The 12,636-nt window shown below is 40.0% G+C and overlaps 1 protein-coding gene across 1 annotated transcript in view; it reads left to right on the forward strand.

Moving 5' to 3' along the window:
* Positions 1–12,636, forward strand: part of DNAH8 (dynein axonemal heavy chain 8) — a 334,964-nt gene that overhangs the window by 133,935 nt on the left and 188,393 nt on the right. The window contains exons 36-41 of the mRNA XM_033217044.1: positions 1,260–1,459; positions 4,640–4,793; positions 6,221–6,384; positions 7,612–7,714; positions 9,015–9,119; positions 9,504–9,665. Coding sequence (XP_033072935.1) covers positions 1,260–1,459; positions 4,640–4,793; positions 6,221–6,384; positions 7,612–7,714; positions 9,015–9,119; positions 9,504–9,665 — 888 coding nt within the window. The remainder of the gene's footprint in view (positions 1–1,259; positions 1,460–4,639; positions 4,794–6,220; positions 6,385–7,611; positions 7,715–9,014; positions 9,120–9,503; positions 9,666–12,636) is intronic.

The raw sequence follows: 12,636 nt of genomic DNA on the forward strand, positions 1-12,636 counted from the left end.
TTTATTACACAATTTCAAGTAATTCCAGGATTCTGTTAATTACTCTTGGTACACAAAACAGAGTCTTAGTACTCTACCCAGATACGTCTAGTTGCTCAGCCATACATGCCCTAGCATTAGCCAAATTAGATTCCTGCTGTTACTGGACTCACTGCCTCTAAAGGAAGCCTTCCGTTCAGGACGGAATTTCCTCTTCCTCCCAGAGATCCTCTGCTGGAATCTCACCTCCTCCTCTATGAAGCTGTTCCTCCTCAGCACAGGCCTCCGTCCTCAGAAATCACTATGGTTCACATCATTCTTAGGACATTTATTCCACACTAATTTGTGTTATGATCATTTGTGGAAACATCTCACACCTTTAAATTCTTTTTCATCTCTGTGATTCTAACTATGAACACACGTTGAGGCATTGTGGGGAAATATGTTACTTTTATTTTCTTTCATGAGTCTTTCTTATTAAGTATTCCCCCCAAAATATGGAAAAACCCATAAGAAAAAAAACAATTGATGTTTAAGCAAATGAGATATTCATATTAGGACCAGAACAGGCAGGAATATAGTAATATCTATATGTTACTTGAAAGAGTTCAAAAGACGGCCGGGCGCGGTGGCTCAAGCCTGTAATCCCAGCACTTTGGGAGGCCGAGACGGGTGGATCACGAGGTCAGGAGATCGAGACCATCCTGGCTAACACAGTGAAACCCCGTCTCTACTAAAAATACAAAAACTAGCCAGGCGAGGTGGCGGGCGCCTGCAGTTCCAGCTACTTGGGAGGCTGAGGCAGGAGAATGGCGTAAACCCGGGAGGCGGAGCTTGCAGTGAGCTGAGATCCGGCCACTGCACTCCAGTCCGGGCGACAGAGCGAGACTCCGCCTCAAAAAAAAAAAAAAAAGAGTTCAAAAGACTCTCGTGTATGTTCTCATTTGATTCTCATAGCTAACCTCTGGGATAGACAGGGCAGCTGTGATTATCCCCATTTTAGCCAGAAGCTCCAATTGAAAACACAATCTGAAAAATGATGATTGAAGTTCCATTGTTTCATGTATGTGGTACAGAAAAATAATTAGTAGTCGGCGAGTCATAGGCTCTAGTGTCAAGTTGCAACACAATGATCTGAAGCCTTTTCTTGGCTGTAAAATGACTATATGAACTGGGTGACTTCCAGGTCCCTTTCAAGCTAAAAAAAATTCTATGATTTTGTGATGCACTTAATTTGTAGTTGAAAACATCACGACATATTCTTTGCTTTTCCTTCAAAGGATATTTGCATATCTGCCATTAAGGAGAAGGATATCGAAGCCAAGCTGACTCAGGTGATTGAGAATTGGACCAACCAAAATCTGAGTTTTGCAGCATTTAAGGGAAAAGGAGAGCACCTGCTCAAAGGAACCGAATCGGGAGAAATTATCACTTTGATGGAGGATAGTTTAATGGTCTTAGGGTCCTTACTCAGCAACAGGTAATTTTATAATTTACGGGAGAGGTTTAAATGGGATATTTAGGGTTATAAAATTCTAAGTAAAAGCTCAGTTTTAAAGCTCTTGCATTGGATAGGATTCTGCACTAAATCGCTCTATCTTGTCTGTCCCTATATGAACTGCCCGTTTCCCCTAATAATCATGGCCTCCATCTCTTCTTTAATGGTACTCATCTCCCCTTCCCTATTTTTCCTGGTGGGCCCCATCCTAGTTATTCCTCCCCAAACTGGCAGTGTGTCCTCTGAAGGTCTTGACTCCCCACTGAGATTACTTCTTCATTTTATCTTCTATCTCCTTTGTTCCTCTGATTTGACATCATTGACCTCTTGGCTAATCCTGTTCAAGCATTCACCCAATGGCCCAGTAAAAGCCTGCTGGCCACCTATGAGAGCAATCTACCACTAGAGCAATCTACCCATTAGGGGCTTGGCACTTATGTAGAGACTTTCATTTTTTATGGTGAAATTATGGTCTGAATGAGGTCACCTGTTCATCATTGAACTACGGACCAGCTCGAAGGTACCTATGATCTTGAGTGCAGCTTTAGGAAATTCTTATAGGACTTAGTCAGATTAAATATTCTGTCAGGTCTTTGGCACTGGCAACCTCTATTCCTCTAGCTGACTATGCAATAGTTCTCAACTATTCTTCCCCTGAACACACCTAAGAAATAGCTAATACCCTTTTCCAGGTTGGAATCACTGGTTAATGAGTGGCATCCTGCATGACCTCTGGCTCCAGGGGCAGTCTTGTATTTGCGTAATGACAAAGCTGCCAGTCCAGGGAGTTCTTGGTTGAATTTATAAAGGTCAAGGTCCTCGGATGCATCCTCTGCTTTCAGGGAATCCTGGCAAAGGTGACCATAGGATATTCAGTAGTTTCTAGACTTCGTGGGCTACTGTTTCCCTATGTTTCATTGCAGATTTTGCTGTCTGACTTCCTGGATGATAACCTCTTGAAGAAGGGCTGTAGATTCACCTGGGCAGTGTCTGCAGCCAAGAAATTCAGGATTTGAAGGCTTTCTTAAATTCATACTTACTTGGACATAACCTGATTAGTAAAATACCTATTTGTGTATTAGTAAACTCAATGTTTACAAACTTCTGGCCCTGCCAGAAAGAGTATAAGGATAGCTAAGAAGTCATCACATTCTGGAAAATTCTTCTCCTAGAGAACTTTGCAGTGCCAAGTAGGTCTGGAAAGCCTATTCCAGAACAAACCACAGACTGACCTAGTAGTGACTCATACTTGCTGGACCTCTAGGACTACTTTGATGTGACTTCAGAAGAAGCTGTATGTCTTCTTGGGTGAGACTTGACTGTAGATACTGCCTGGATTGTGACGCTTCCCTGGTGGATCCCTGATTCCATGGGACTTCATGGACCATGGTGGGTTTGACCACGCAAAATTGTACAATTGCAGGTATCTGGCCAAAGGACAGAAACTAGCTATGCTTGATTTTGTTTCAGATCTCCCTTTTCCATCTTTAGAAGTTATACAAAATCAAGGATGACTTTTTTTTTCTGTGCAGAACCATTTTGGCCTATCTAGTTGCTTCATCTCCCTAGATGCCTGTCCATGCCATGCTGGTTTACATGTCTTTATTTGGAAGATTGGCATATTGACTGCCTTTCAGCTCTCGACCAGTGGCCCGGGAAACAGTATAAACCGAGTATTGGGAAAAATGCCTCTTACTGCCTGAGCAATTGGATTACCTTTCTCCTTGGAGCAATTTATGTACAATTCCATTTATAACTTCATGTGTAACATAGGCTTTCAGGGAAGTTATGGGTTGTATGCAGGCATCAGACCGTACCCAGAAAAAACCCCATTCCACAGGTGAATACCTTCAAATCACTCTGAACTAGATCAAGAAAAGTTTGAAGATCCTAGTCAACAAGTGCCACTCACCAGCAAATGCCACTGCACCACATTGAAACTGCTTGCCCTTGGCACACGCTGCAGTCGGCTTCTTGCTGTAACTGTAGGTAGTTGGGGTTTTTACCCAGTAGCCTCCCATGGCTTCCTCCATGGCATCTATTCTATTTCTTGTCTTCCTTTGTTGTGCTCAGCTTTCTGGACCCTTTGTATTCTCAAAAAGACTTCAGCAAGTCCTGATGATCAAAAAACAGGAGCCATGCTGTATGGAGGTAGCAACCCTGGGTCTCTAGCACTGCAGAAACTAGTTGTAGTACCTGGTGTAATTCTCTGTCTGTGGGTGGGAAGAGCACACCTGTAAGTGAACATCAGATCTCAAGCTTGACCCGGGCTTTGTGGTCATCTTTCTCCAGGTGAACCTGGTGATACCTAACCCTCTCCTGATCTTTAGGGATCTGATTTGTCCTGTCCCTTTAGAGATAGTCTGTCTCTTGCTGGATGAAACCTTCAAGACCATTCATAAAAGGAAAATCCCTGGATATTGGTCTCTTTCCCTAGATTCAATAGTTCCATGGACCAGTAACAGTGTCTTATGTGTTGCTCTCATAGGCAGTCCCCACTTGGATTTGGTTCACAGAAGTTTTGGAAACTACCTTATTCTTTGTTTGCCATTTACTCCCAGAAGTGACCAGCACATTTCCTTTGCTGGACCTATGCACCATGATACTAGCCCATTCTGACCAGGCACAGTGGCTCACGCCTGTAATCCCAGCACTTAGGGAGGCCAAGGCGGGCAGATCATCATGTCAGGAGATCGAGACCATCCTGGTTAACATGGTGAAACCCTGTCTCTACTAAGAATATAAAAAATTAGCCAGGTGTGGTAGCGGGCGCCTGTAGTCCCAGCTACTTGGGAGGCTGAGGTAGGAGAATGGTGTGAACCTGGGAGGCGGAGCTTGCAGTGAGCCGAGATCACACCACTGCACTCCAGCCCGAGTGACAGAGTGAGACTCTGTCTCTAAAAACAAACAAACAAACAAAAACTAGGCCCATTCTTCTATTCTATGACTGACGTAACAATAAGTAAAATCACTATAGTTATATGAATTTTATTCATAAAAAGCAACAATTTTTATTAGCTGTATAATATCTATTAGGAACTGCCCTTTTAGGACAAAATATTCATTCCCAAAGTAATATTTCTTCTGTAATTTACTTCGGTAAGGCCATACAATTTTCTGAATCTTCTTTGAAACATGATCTTTTCTGTTCTTACCTTTTAGATACAATGCTCCATTTAAAAAAAATATCCAAAATTGGGTGTATAAATTGTCCACTTCCTCAGATATAATTGAAGAGTGGCTCGTAGTACAGAACCTTTGGGTTTATCTTGAAGCCGTCTTTGTAGGTGGAGATATTGCCAAACAGCTGCCTCAGGTAAATACGACTTTTGTAATTACTGATAAAATAATTTGTTGTATGTTGTCTATCTGTCTCTGTAAAAGTCTTCGCAAAGACGTATGGTCAAGGCTTAACTATGCCAGGGTTTGGCAAACTATGGCCCACTTGCCTGTTTTTCTAAATAAAGTTTTATTGGAACACAGCCACATCCACTCCTTTATATATTGTCTATGGCTGCTTTAGCACCACAACAGCAGAGTTGAGTAGTTATAACTCAGATTATATGGCCCCAAAAGTCTGAAATCTTTGATGTCTAGCCCTTTACAGAAAAAGTTTTTTAGAAAGTGCTGACCTCTGATTAGCAGAAAGAAGAAATCCACATAGTGAATAATCTCGAGGTTGTTTCAGGATGTGAGGTACATTCAAATGCGGTACTATTATAGTAGTTCATCTTTTCTAAGAGTTAACCTCATAATATTCCTCTGAGAGTAGTATTAAAATTAATCTATGTTCTATAAGCAAGATTAACTTTTTAAATTCTTAGTAAGTCTACTACTAACAGATCAGAAACATACTGTGGAGCAAGAAAACAGCCTTGGGAGGCTGTAACAAAACCTTTAAAACAGCTCTATTGGGACCTTTTAAATAAATGCCAATAACTATAATAACTGATAGGTTTAGTCGATGAAGTTAACTTTGCTCTTAGAAAACTAAGCCTGCGCTTCCTAAATTTCCATATTTACAAACAGGATCTATATAGGTTAAAAAGCAAGGATAAGAGAGTTTTTTTTTTTTTTAATGACTGATTTCCTTTGTACTAATGGCACATTTTTAAAACATTAAACTGAAATATATCATTTTTGTTTTTTAATCGGAAGACTGTATTTTTAAAAGAGTAAAGATTATGCCAATTTCTAGAGGCATTTTTGCAACTGAGTGCAAAGCTTAATATCATTCATAGTAAACAGAAAATTTTCACTTTCGAAAATGTAAATGAAACTTTGTTTTGTGGCTTTACTGTCTTTTTTCTTTTTTTCCCCTGCCCTGGGGTACTATTGAGCTGCAATTATTCCAAGGATCCTGAGATCAAATTATTTTCATGCTTCTTCAGTTTGCTCATCAAACCAAAACACCTGGGGTGCTGAAACACTAGATTGGAACTTTAAGTTGATAGCTCTGCAAATTAATCATGTGGTACTTTGAAAAACATATTAAATGCAATGAAACAAATAAGCAATAAGCCTCATTGTGATAAAGTAGCATTTTAATATGCAGTTTTATAACTTCGGGTTTATGTCGCTCAGAATTAATTCAAATGAAAAAAAAAAATTGTCTGTTTAAATTATGCAGCCTGAGACTAATAGATGCTGGTTTGAAGAACTGTAGAAAATTCCAAGGTGAAGACTTTGCTGTTTCTCAGTTATCCAAATGCTAATCTTTACTGGCTATGGATTCGTTTTCAGGAAGCAAAACGTTTTCAGAATATTGACAAGTCGTGGATAAAAATAATGCAGCGAGCTCATGAGAATCCCAACGTGATTAATTGCTGTGTTGGAGATGAAACCATGGGACAACTTTTACCTCATTTACATGAGCAGTTGGAAGTATGTCAGAAGTCACTCACAGGGTAAGAGTTTAATTTTTAAATCACGTATCATTTTGTGTGTGACAGTGTTTTATCCCAAACTTACTGGTATTGACTACATTTCTGGTTTGGTAGTGATGGTTAAAGTGGGGATAGGAACTTAAAATTTCACGTAGATTGAACTTTTCTGTGAGGAAGGCACCTTTGACTTGGGGGTGGTTAAGGCATTGTATTTGTTTCCTTGGGCTGCTGTAACAGATTTCCACAGATGGCTGGCTGAAAGCAACAGAAATTCATTCTCTCATAGTTGTGGAAACAAGAAGTCTGAAATCAAGGTGTTGTCTCCCTCTGAAGACTCTAAGAGAGGATCCTCCCTTGCCTCTTTTGGCTTCTGGTGGCTCTAGGAGTTTTTGGCTTCTGCCTTTGTAACTCCAATCTCTGCCTCTGTCTTCACTTGGCCTTCTCCTCCTCTTCCTATGTGTCTCTTATGATGACATTTGTCATCGGATTCAGGGCTCTTCAAGATCCTTAACTTCATTCCCTCTGCAAAAGCCCTTTTTCCAAATAAGGTCACCCTCATGGATTTCAGGGACTAGGTCGTGGACATGTCTTTTTGAGGGCTACCATTCAAGCCACTGCAGGCGTAGAATAGAAATGTGCACTAAGAGAACAATTCACCAGACAAATTCACAGATCATTTTTATTTTATTTTATTTTATTTTTACTGTCACAAGAGGATAGATGTCAGGATAATTTTTTTAAGCCAGTTCATTTTCAATCTCTATTTGAAATACATAGAGATTGATGTATAGAGATACATAGAGATACATAGAGATGTATAGAGATACATAGAGATTGATGATACATCCTGGTTTGTCCAAGTTTATGCCTCTGTCCTGGCATAGTGGTTAGTTGTCCTCCCTTTTACTCTCAGAATGTGTTGGTTTGGAGATAAGGTTTGTTCTTCCCCTGGGTTTAAGCCACGAGGTTTCCAACAGTCTTAGAAAGGTCAGAGGAGGGCATCTGATGAGAAAGGAGAGGACAGCAGATGATGGGGCAGCCTTGATCTGAATCTCTTGTTTTCCCAAGTGTCATCCATGATGGAGCATGGACTTTGGTTTTCACCAAACATTGCAGGGGTAAGCGATAAATGACTCTAGGTGTTTGCTATTATTTTAGCAAAGATGTTAGTGATTATGTCTTGACTAAAAAAATAACAATTTAGGGGAAAAAAACCACTTGGTAACATACTATCGACTTTATTGGAAGGTATTTGGAGAAGAAACGATTACTATTTCCAAGATTCTTCTTTGTATCTGATCCAGTTCTCCTGGAAATTCTTGGACAAGCCAGTGATTCCCACACCATACAGGTATAATCTAAGAGTCCGTGATCTCAATTGCTTTTTCCACAACATACACAATCAAGAATAAAAGTGAAGAATCTTAAATGAAATCTTAAATGAAAAATCTTAAAAATGCAGGCATTACACTTTGGGAGGCCGAGACGGGCGGATCACGGGGTCGGGAGATCGAGACCATCCTGGCTAACCTTGTGAAACCCTGTCTCTACTAAAAAATGCAAAAAACTAGCCGGGCGTGGTGGCAGGCACCTGTAGTCCCAACTACTCGGGAGGCTGAGGCAGGTGAATGGCGTAAACCTGGGAGGCGGAGCTTGCAGTGAGCTGAGATCTGGCCACTGCACTCCAGCCTGGGGGACAGAGTGAAACTCTGTCTCAAAAAAAAAAAAAAAAAAAATGTAGGCATTAAAGAACAGTATTACAAATTACATTGATCATAAAATGTCATATTTTCTGTGTATTTGGAGCCTGTCCTCCTGATGCAGTCCAGCAGTGTTGAGCGACTATGCCATTCCTAGCTGTGTGACCTTGGCAGGCTTCCTAATTTCCCCATGCCTCCATTCCACATCTGTAAAATCAGGATATTAATGGTTCTCACCTCACAGGACCGTCACGAGGATTATATGAGATCATGCATAGCAAAACCTCTAGCACACAGTATGTGTTTATTAAATCGAATTTATCCTTATGAGTATTTTATTCTAAATATTCTTAGACCAAATAGGGGTTATATTTTGGATTCGTCCTTTTTTTTCCTTTCTGAATACTTCTCCAATGCTTGTAGCCATTTCCCAGAGCAATACTTTGGAAGAGGAAAAGAAAAACCATAGCAAACTGAGACGGGGAGTCACGGAAGGGCCTATTCCAGGGCCAGTTCTGGTTTGGGGATCTGGGAAATGGCTAATGTTCCTTGTTGGTTTCCAGGGACTTGTAACAATGAGAAAAGAGAATGGAAAGGCTCTGTGAAAGGTGGAGGTAGAGCTAGGAGAGAGGGCAGGACTGAGCTGTATCTGGGTGGGGAGGAGGGGGGCGGCGGTATGGTCCAGTCTCCATCTGGTGGAAGGTGACAGTCCTTAGTCTAATCTGCATAGCATGAGAGGGGGCCGTTTGCAGGACCTGGAGAAAACATTCTGTAGGGTTTGATTTTAAAAAGTAGGCCTCCAAGGCAGTCAAGGGTCAAAGCAGAGTCTCTCTATATTTTTTGAGATAAAAGTAAATAACCTTTTAAAAAGATACAAAATATTAAGGCTTTTAAAAACATCTTAGCGACTTTTGTGTTCAGCCTCATGTGTGATGTTTTCCTGTCTTACAGCCGCATCTCCCTGCAGTATCTGACAACATCAATGAGGTGACATTTCATGCAAAAGACTATGATCGCATCATGGCTGTCATATCAAGAGAAGGAGAAAAAATTGTTGTAATTTACCTTGCTTTAAATTTTGTTATTAGAATTTCTTTAAAAACTTACGTTGAGGAGTGTGCAATTCTCTTATGGAAAAAAACAGGAGAGGGAGTTCTCGTTCTACAGCCCTGGGCTTTGTTAAAAACTAGTTTAGATAAATCCTTTAACTTCTCTGAGACTCATTTTGTAATTTATGAAGTGAAAGTTTTGGACTAGATGATCCCTGTAGTTTCTTCCAGCTATAGTATTAGATGATTTTACCCATATTTAAAATGTTTTGTATAAAATATGAAACTGTTTGCTTGGCATAGGGTACTATGATTTATTAAGTGTGCATGGAACATCTGTAAAAATGCCAAATTATTATCAATTTATAATATCCTTGTAATTTTGTTTTAGTTGGATAATTCTGTTATGGCCAAAGGTCCTGTGGAGATTTGGCTTCTGGATTTGTTAAAAATGCAGATGTCATCATTACATAATATAATTAGATCCGCTTTCTATCAAATCAGTGATTCAGGATTTCAACTTTTACCATTCCTCAGCCACTTTCCAGCACAGGTGAGAATACACGATGCTTAAGTAATGGTGAAAAGAAATGGAAATAAAGGGGAAGGATGCTTAGGAGGTGGTTGGCCTGATGGTGTGAGGCAACTGTAGCTTTGAACTAGGTTAGAGTGGCCTACTCATGCTCATTTTAGCCTCAACTCCCAACTACCTGCTTGTCAACCTAGACCATTCTAGACCAACCCATCCCATCTCCCAGAAGAGGATATGCCACTATTTTCCCATAATTAAGGATACATGCACTGAGTCTAATAGATACATGTGTGTGTGTGTGTGTGTGTGTGTGTGTGTGTATTTGTATACAGAAATTCCTCGACTTATGATGGAGTTATCGCCCAACAAACTCATCATAGTTGAAAATATCATTCACCAGAAATGCATTGAATACATCTAACCTACCAAATCATAAGTTTAGTCTAGTGTATCTTAAAGATGCTCAGAACACTTACATTAGCCTACAGTTAGGCAAAATCATCTAACACCAAGCCTATTTTATAATAAAGTGTTGACTATCTCATATAATTTATTGACTACTGCACTGAAAGTGAAAAACAGAATGGTTGTATGGGGGCTCAAAGTACAGTTTCTACTAAATGCATATTGCTTTTGCACTGCCATAAAGTAAAAAAATTGTTAAGCTGTACCATTGAAAGTTGGGGACCATCTGTGTGTGTATGTGCATGTGTATGTGTGTGTGTATATATATATATATATACACCAATTCAGAGATATGATACGGATATAGATATGGATGTATGTAAAGGGAATGAACATACCTTTTCTTGACATGAAATCCATCTTGTCTTTAATTTTCCCTTCAAGCGATTAAAAATGGACATAATTTGTTGAGAGGCTTTTTCATGCAACTGGTGTTTTAGAAAGTGAAGACCTCAAAGAGGCCAGGGTTGGAGCAGGTGCCAGTGGTTTCATTACACTTTCATTCAAGAGAAATGAAAAGTGGTAATTTGTGATCTGGCCAGAGAGAGCATGGGATAAAAGGCAAGAGATATCCAAGGAAAATGTAGGCAGTTTTTGCCCAAATGATATTTATTCTCCAACTACTCCTCCCAACCTGAGCTCCAAATCCTGAATTAGTGCACACAAAATGAAGACAACTGAAATGATGTATTATTTATCCAAACCACAGAAGGACAGATATAGAACCAACCTTTATTGGAGAGAATAATACTGTGATTTTTATATTGTATAATACCTTGGGAAACTTTAGTATTCTTATTAGCATTATTACCTTTGTGATCAAGCTTTATAAAAGACTTTGTTAAATTGAGCAAAGAGTTCCTGAAACTAAATCTACATATTCTCCTTCTCCAGACTGTGTATATCCTGAAGGAGGGGCTCAGCCTAAATTAGACTGAGGATTTAGCATTACGTAGAGAGTTGAGAGCAAGTTCAGAACAGTGGTGAAGTTGGACAGGATGTAGTAGGAAAGATGATTAGTTTCAGGATTTTCTCTAGTGTATGTGTGTGTGTGTGTGTGTGTGTGTGTGTGTGTATATATTCTTTTAAAACATGTTTTAAAGATTTGAATGCAATGGATCCTTGCTGCAAAAATTTGGAAAAATCCAAAAAATATGAAAGTGGAATACATAGGTGATGGGTTGATAGGTGCAGCAAACCACCACGGCACATGTTTACCTGTGTAACAAATCTGCACGTTCCGCACATGTATCACGAAACTTAAATAAAATAAAAATAAAATAAAAGTGGAAATAAGAATTTCCCATATTTCTACCACCTGGAAATTATGGCTATTAATATTTTAGTGTATTCCCTTTCAATACCTTATTTATGTATTTATTGCTCTTTTTCTCTTTCTTTTTTTAAAAAATTGACATATAACAATTGTACGTATTTACGGGGCACATAGTGATGTTTTGATACATATAATATGTCTTGTGATCAGATGAGAGTAATTAGCATATCCATCATCTCAAACACTTATGATTTCTTTCTGTTGGGAACATTCAATATCCTCCTTCTGGCTATTTGAAACTATATGTTATTCTTAACTGTAGTTATCCTACAGTGGTATAGAACAAGGGTCCCTAACCCGCCCCCGCCCAACCCGACCCAGCCTGGCCACACACCGGTACCGGTTCATGGGCTATTAGGAACTGGGTCGCACAGCAGGAGGTGAGCGGCGGGCAAGTGAGCATTACTGCCTGAGCTCCACCTCCTGTCAGATCAGCGGCGGCATGAGATTCTCATAGGAGGGCGAACCCTATTGTGAACTGAACTGTGCATTCGAGGGATCGAGGTTGTGCGCTCCTTATGTGAATCTAAACCATCCTGCGACCCCCGTGCATGGAAAAATTGTCTTCCTTGAAACCGGTCCCTGGTGCCAAAAAGGTTGGGGACCACTGGTATAGATCACTAACACTTAGTCCTCCTACCTAGCTATAATTTTGTGTCCTTTAGCAAATCCATCCCTATCCTCCTCTTCTCCTTACCCTTCCCAGCCTCTAGTGTCCTCCAATGTGCTTTCACTTCTCTGAGGTCAGCTTTGTTTTAGCTTCCATTTGTGCGTGAGAACATGTGGTACCTTCTCATATTGTTTAATGTGCTTATTATAGGCATCGAATAATATTGATGAGAATGAGCATTGTTACTTTGCTGTTTTGTTTTGTTTTTTAATGAAATGTCCTCTGGTTTTCACCACTAAGTCGCATGCCTTTTTAGACTGAGTATAAAAACATAATTTTAAGCTCTTCTTGGTGACTCAAGATAATGATTTTAAAGACTTGCCATTGGATAGACACCATTATGCAGTGGGTTTTGGGGTCTGCTGGTCTATTCGTCTTTAAGTCAGGCAGCCTTACACTGCTATGCTTTTGTAGTTTTTCTCTTTGTATTTCCTCCCTTGGACCATCATCTGCTGCTGACAGGGCCAGAATCTGCTTGCTTTTGGGGGGCTTCCTGACACTGGTTATTTTCTCCAGATCCG

This window comes from Trachypithecus francoisi, unplaced genomic scaffold (assembly GCF_009764315.1).
Source record: "Trachypithecus francoisi isolate TF-2019V2 unplaced genomic scaffold, Tfra_2.0 Lachesis_group10, whole genome shotgun sequence".
NCBI lineage: Eukaryota > Metazoa > Chordata > Mammalia > Primates > Cercopithecidae > Trachypithecus > Trachypithecus francoisi.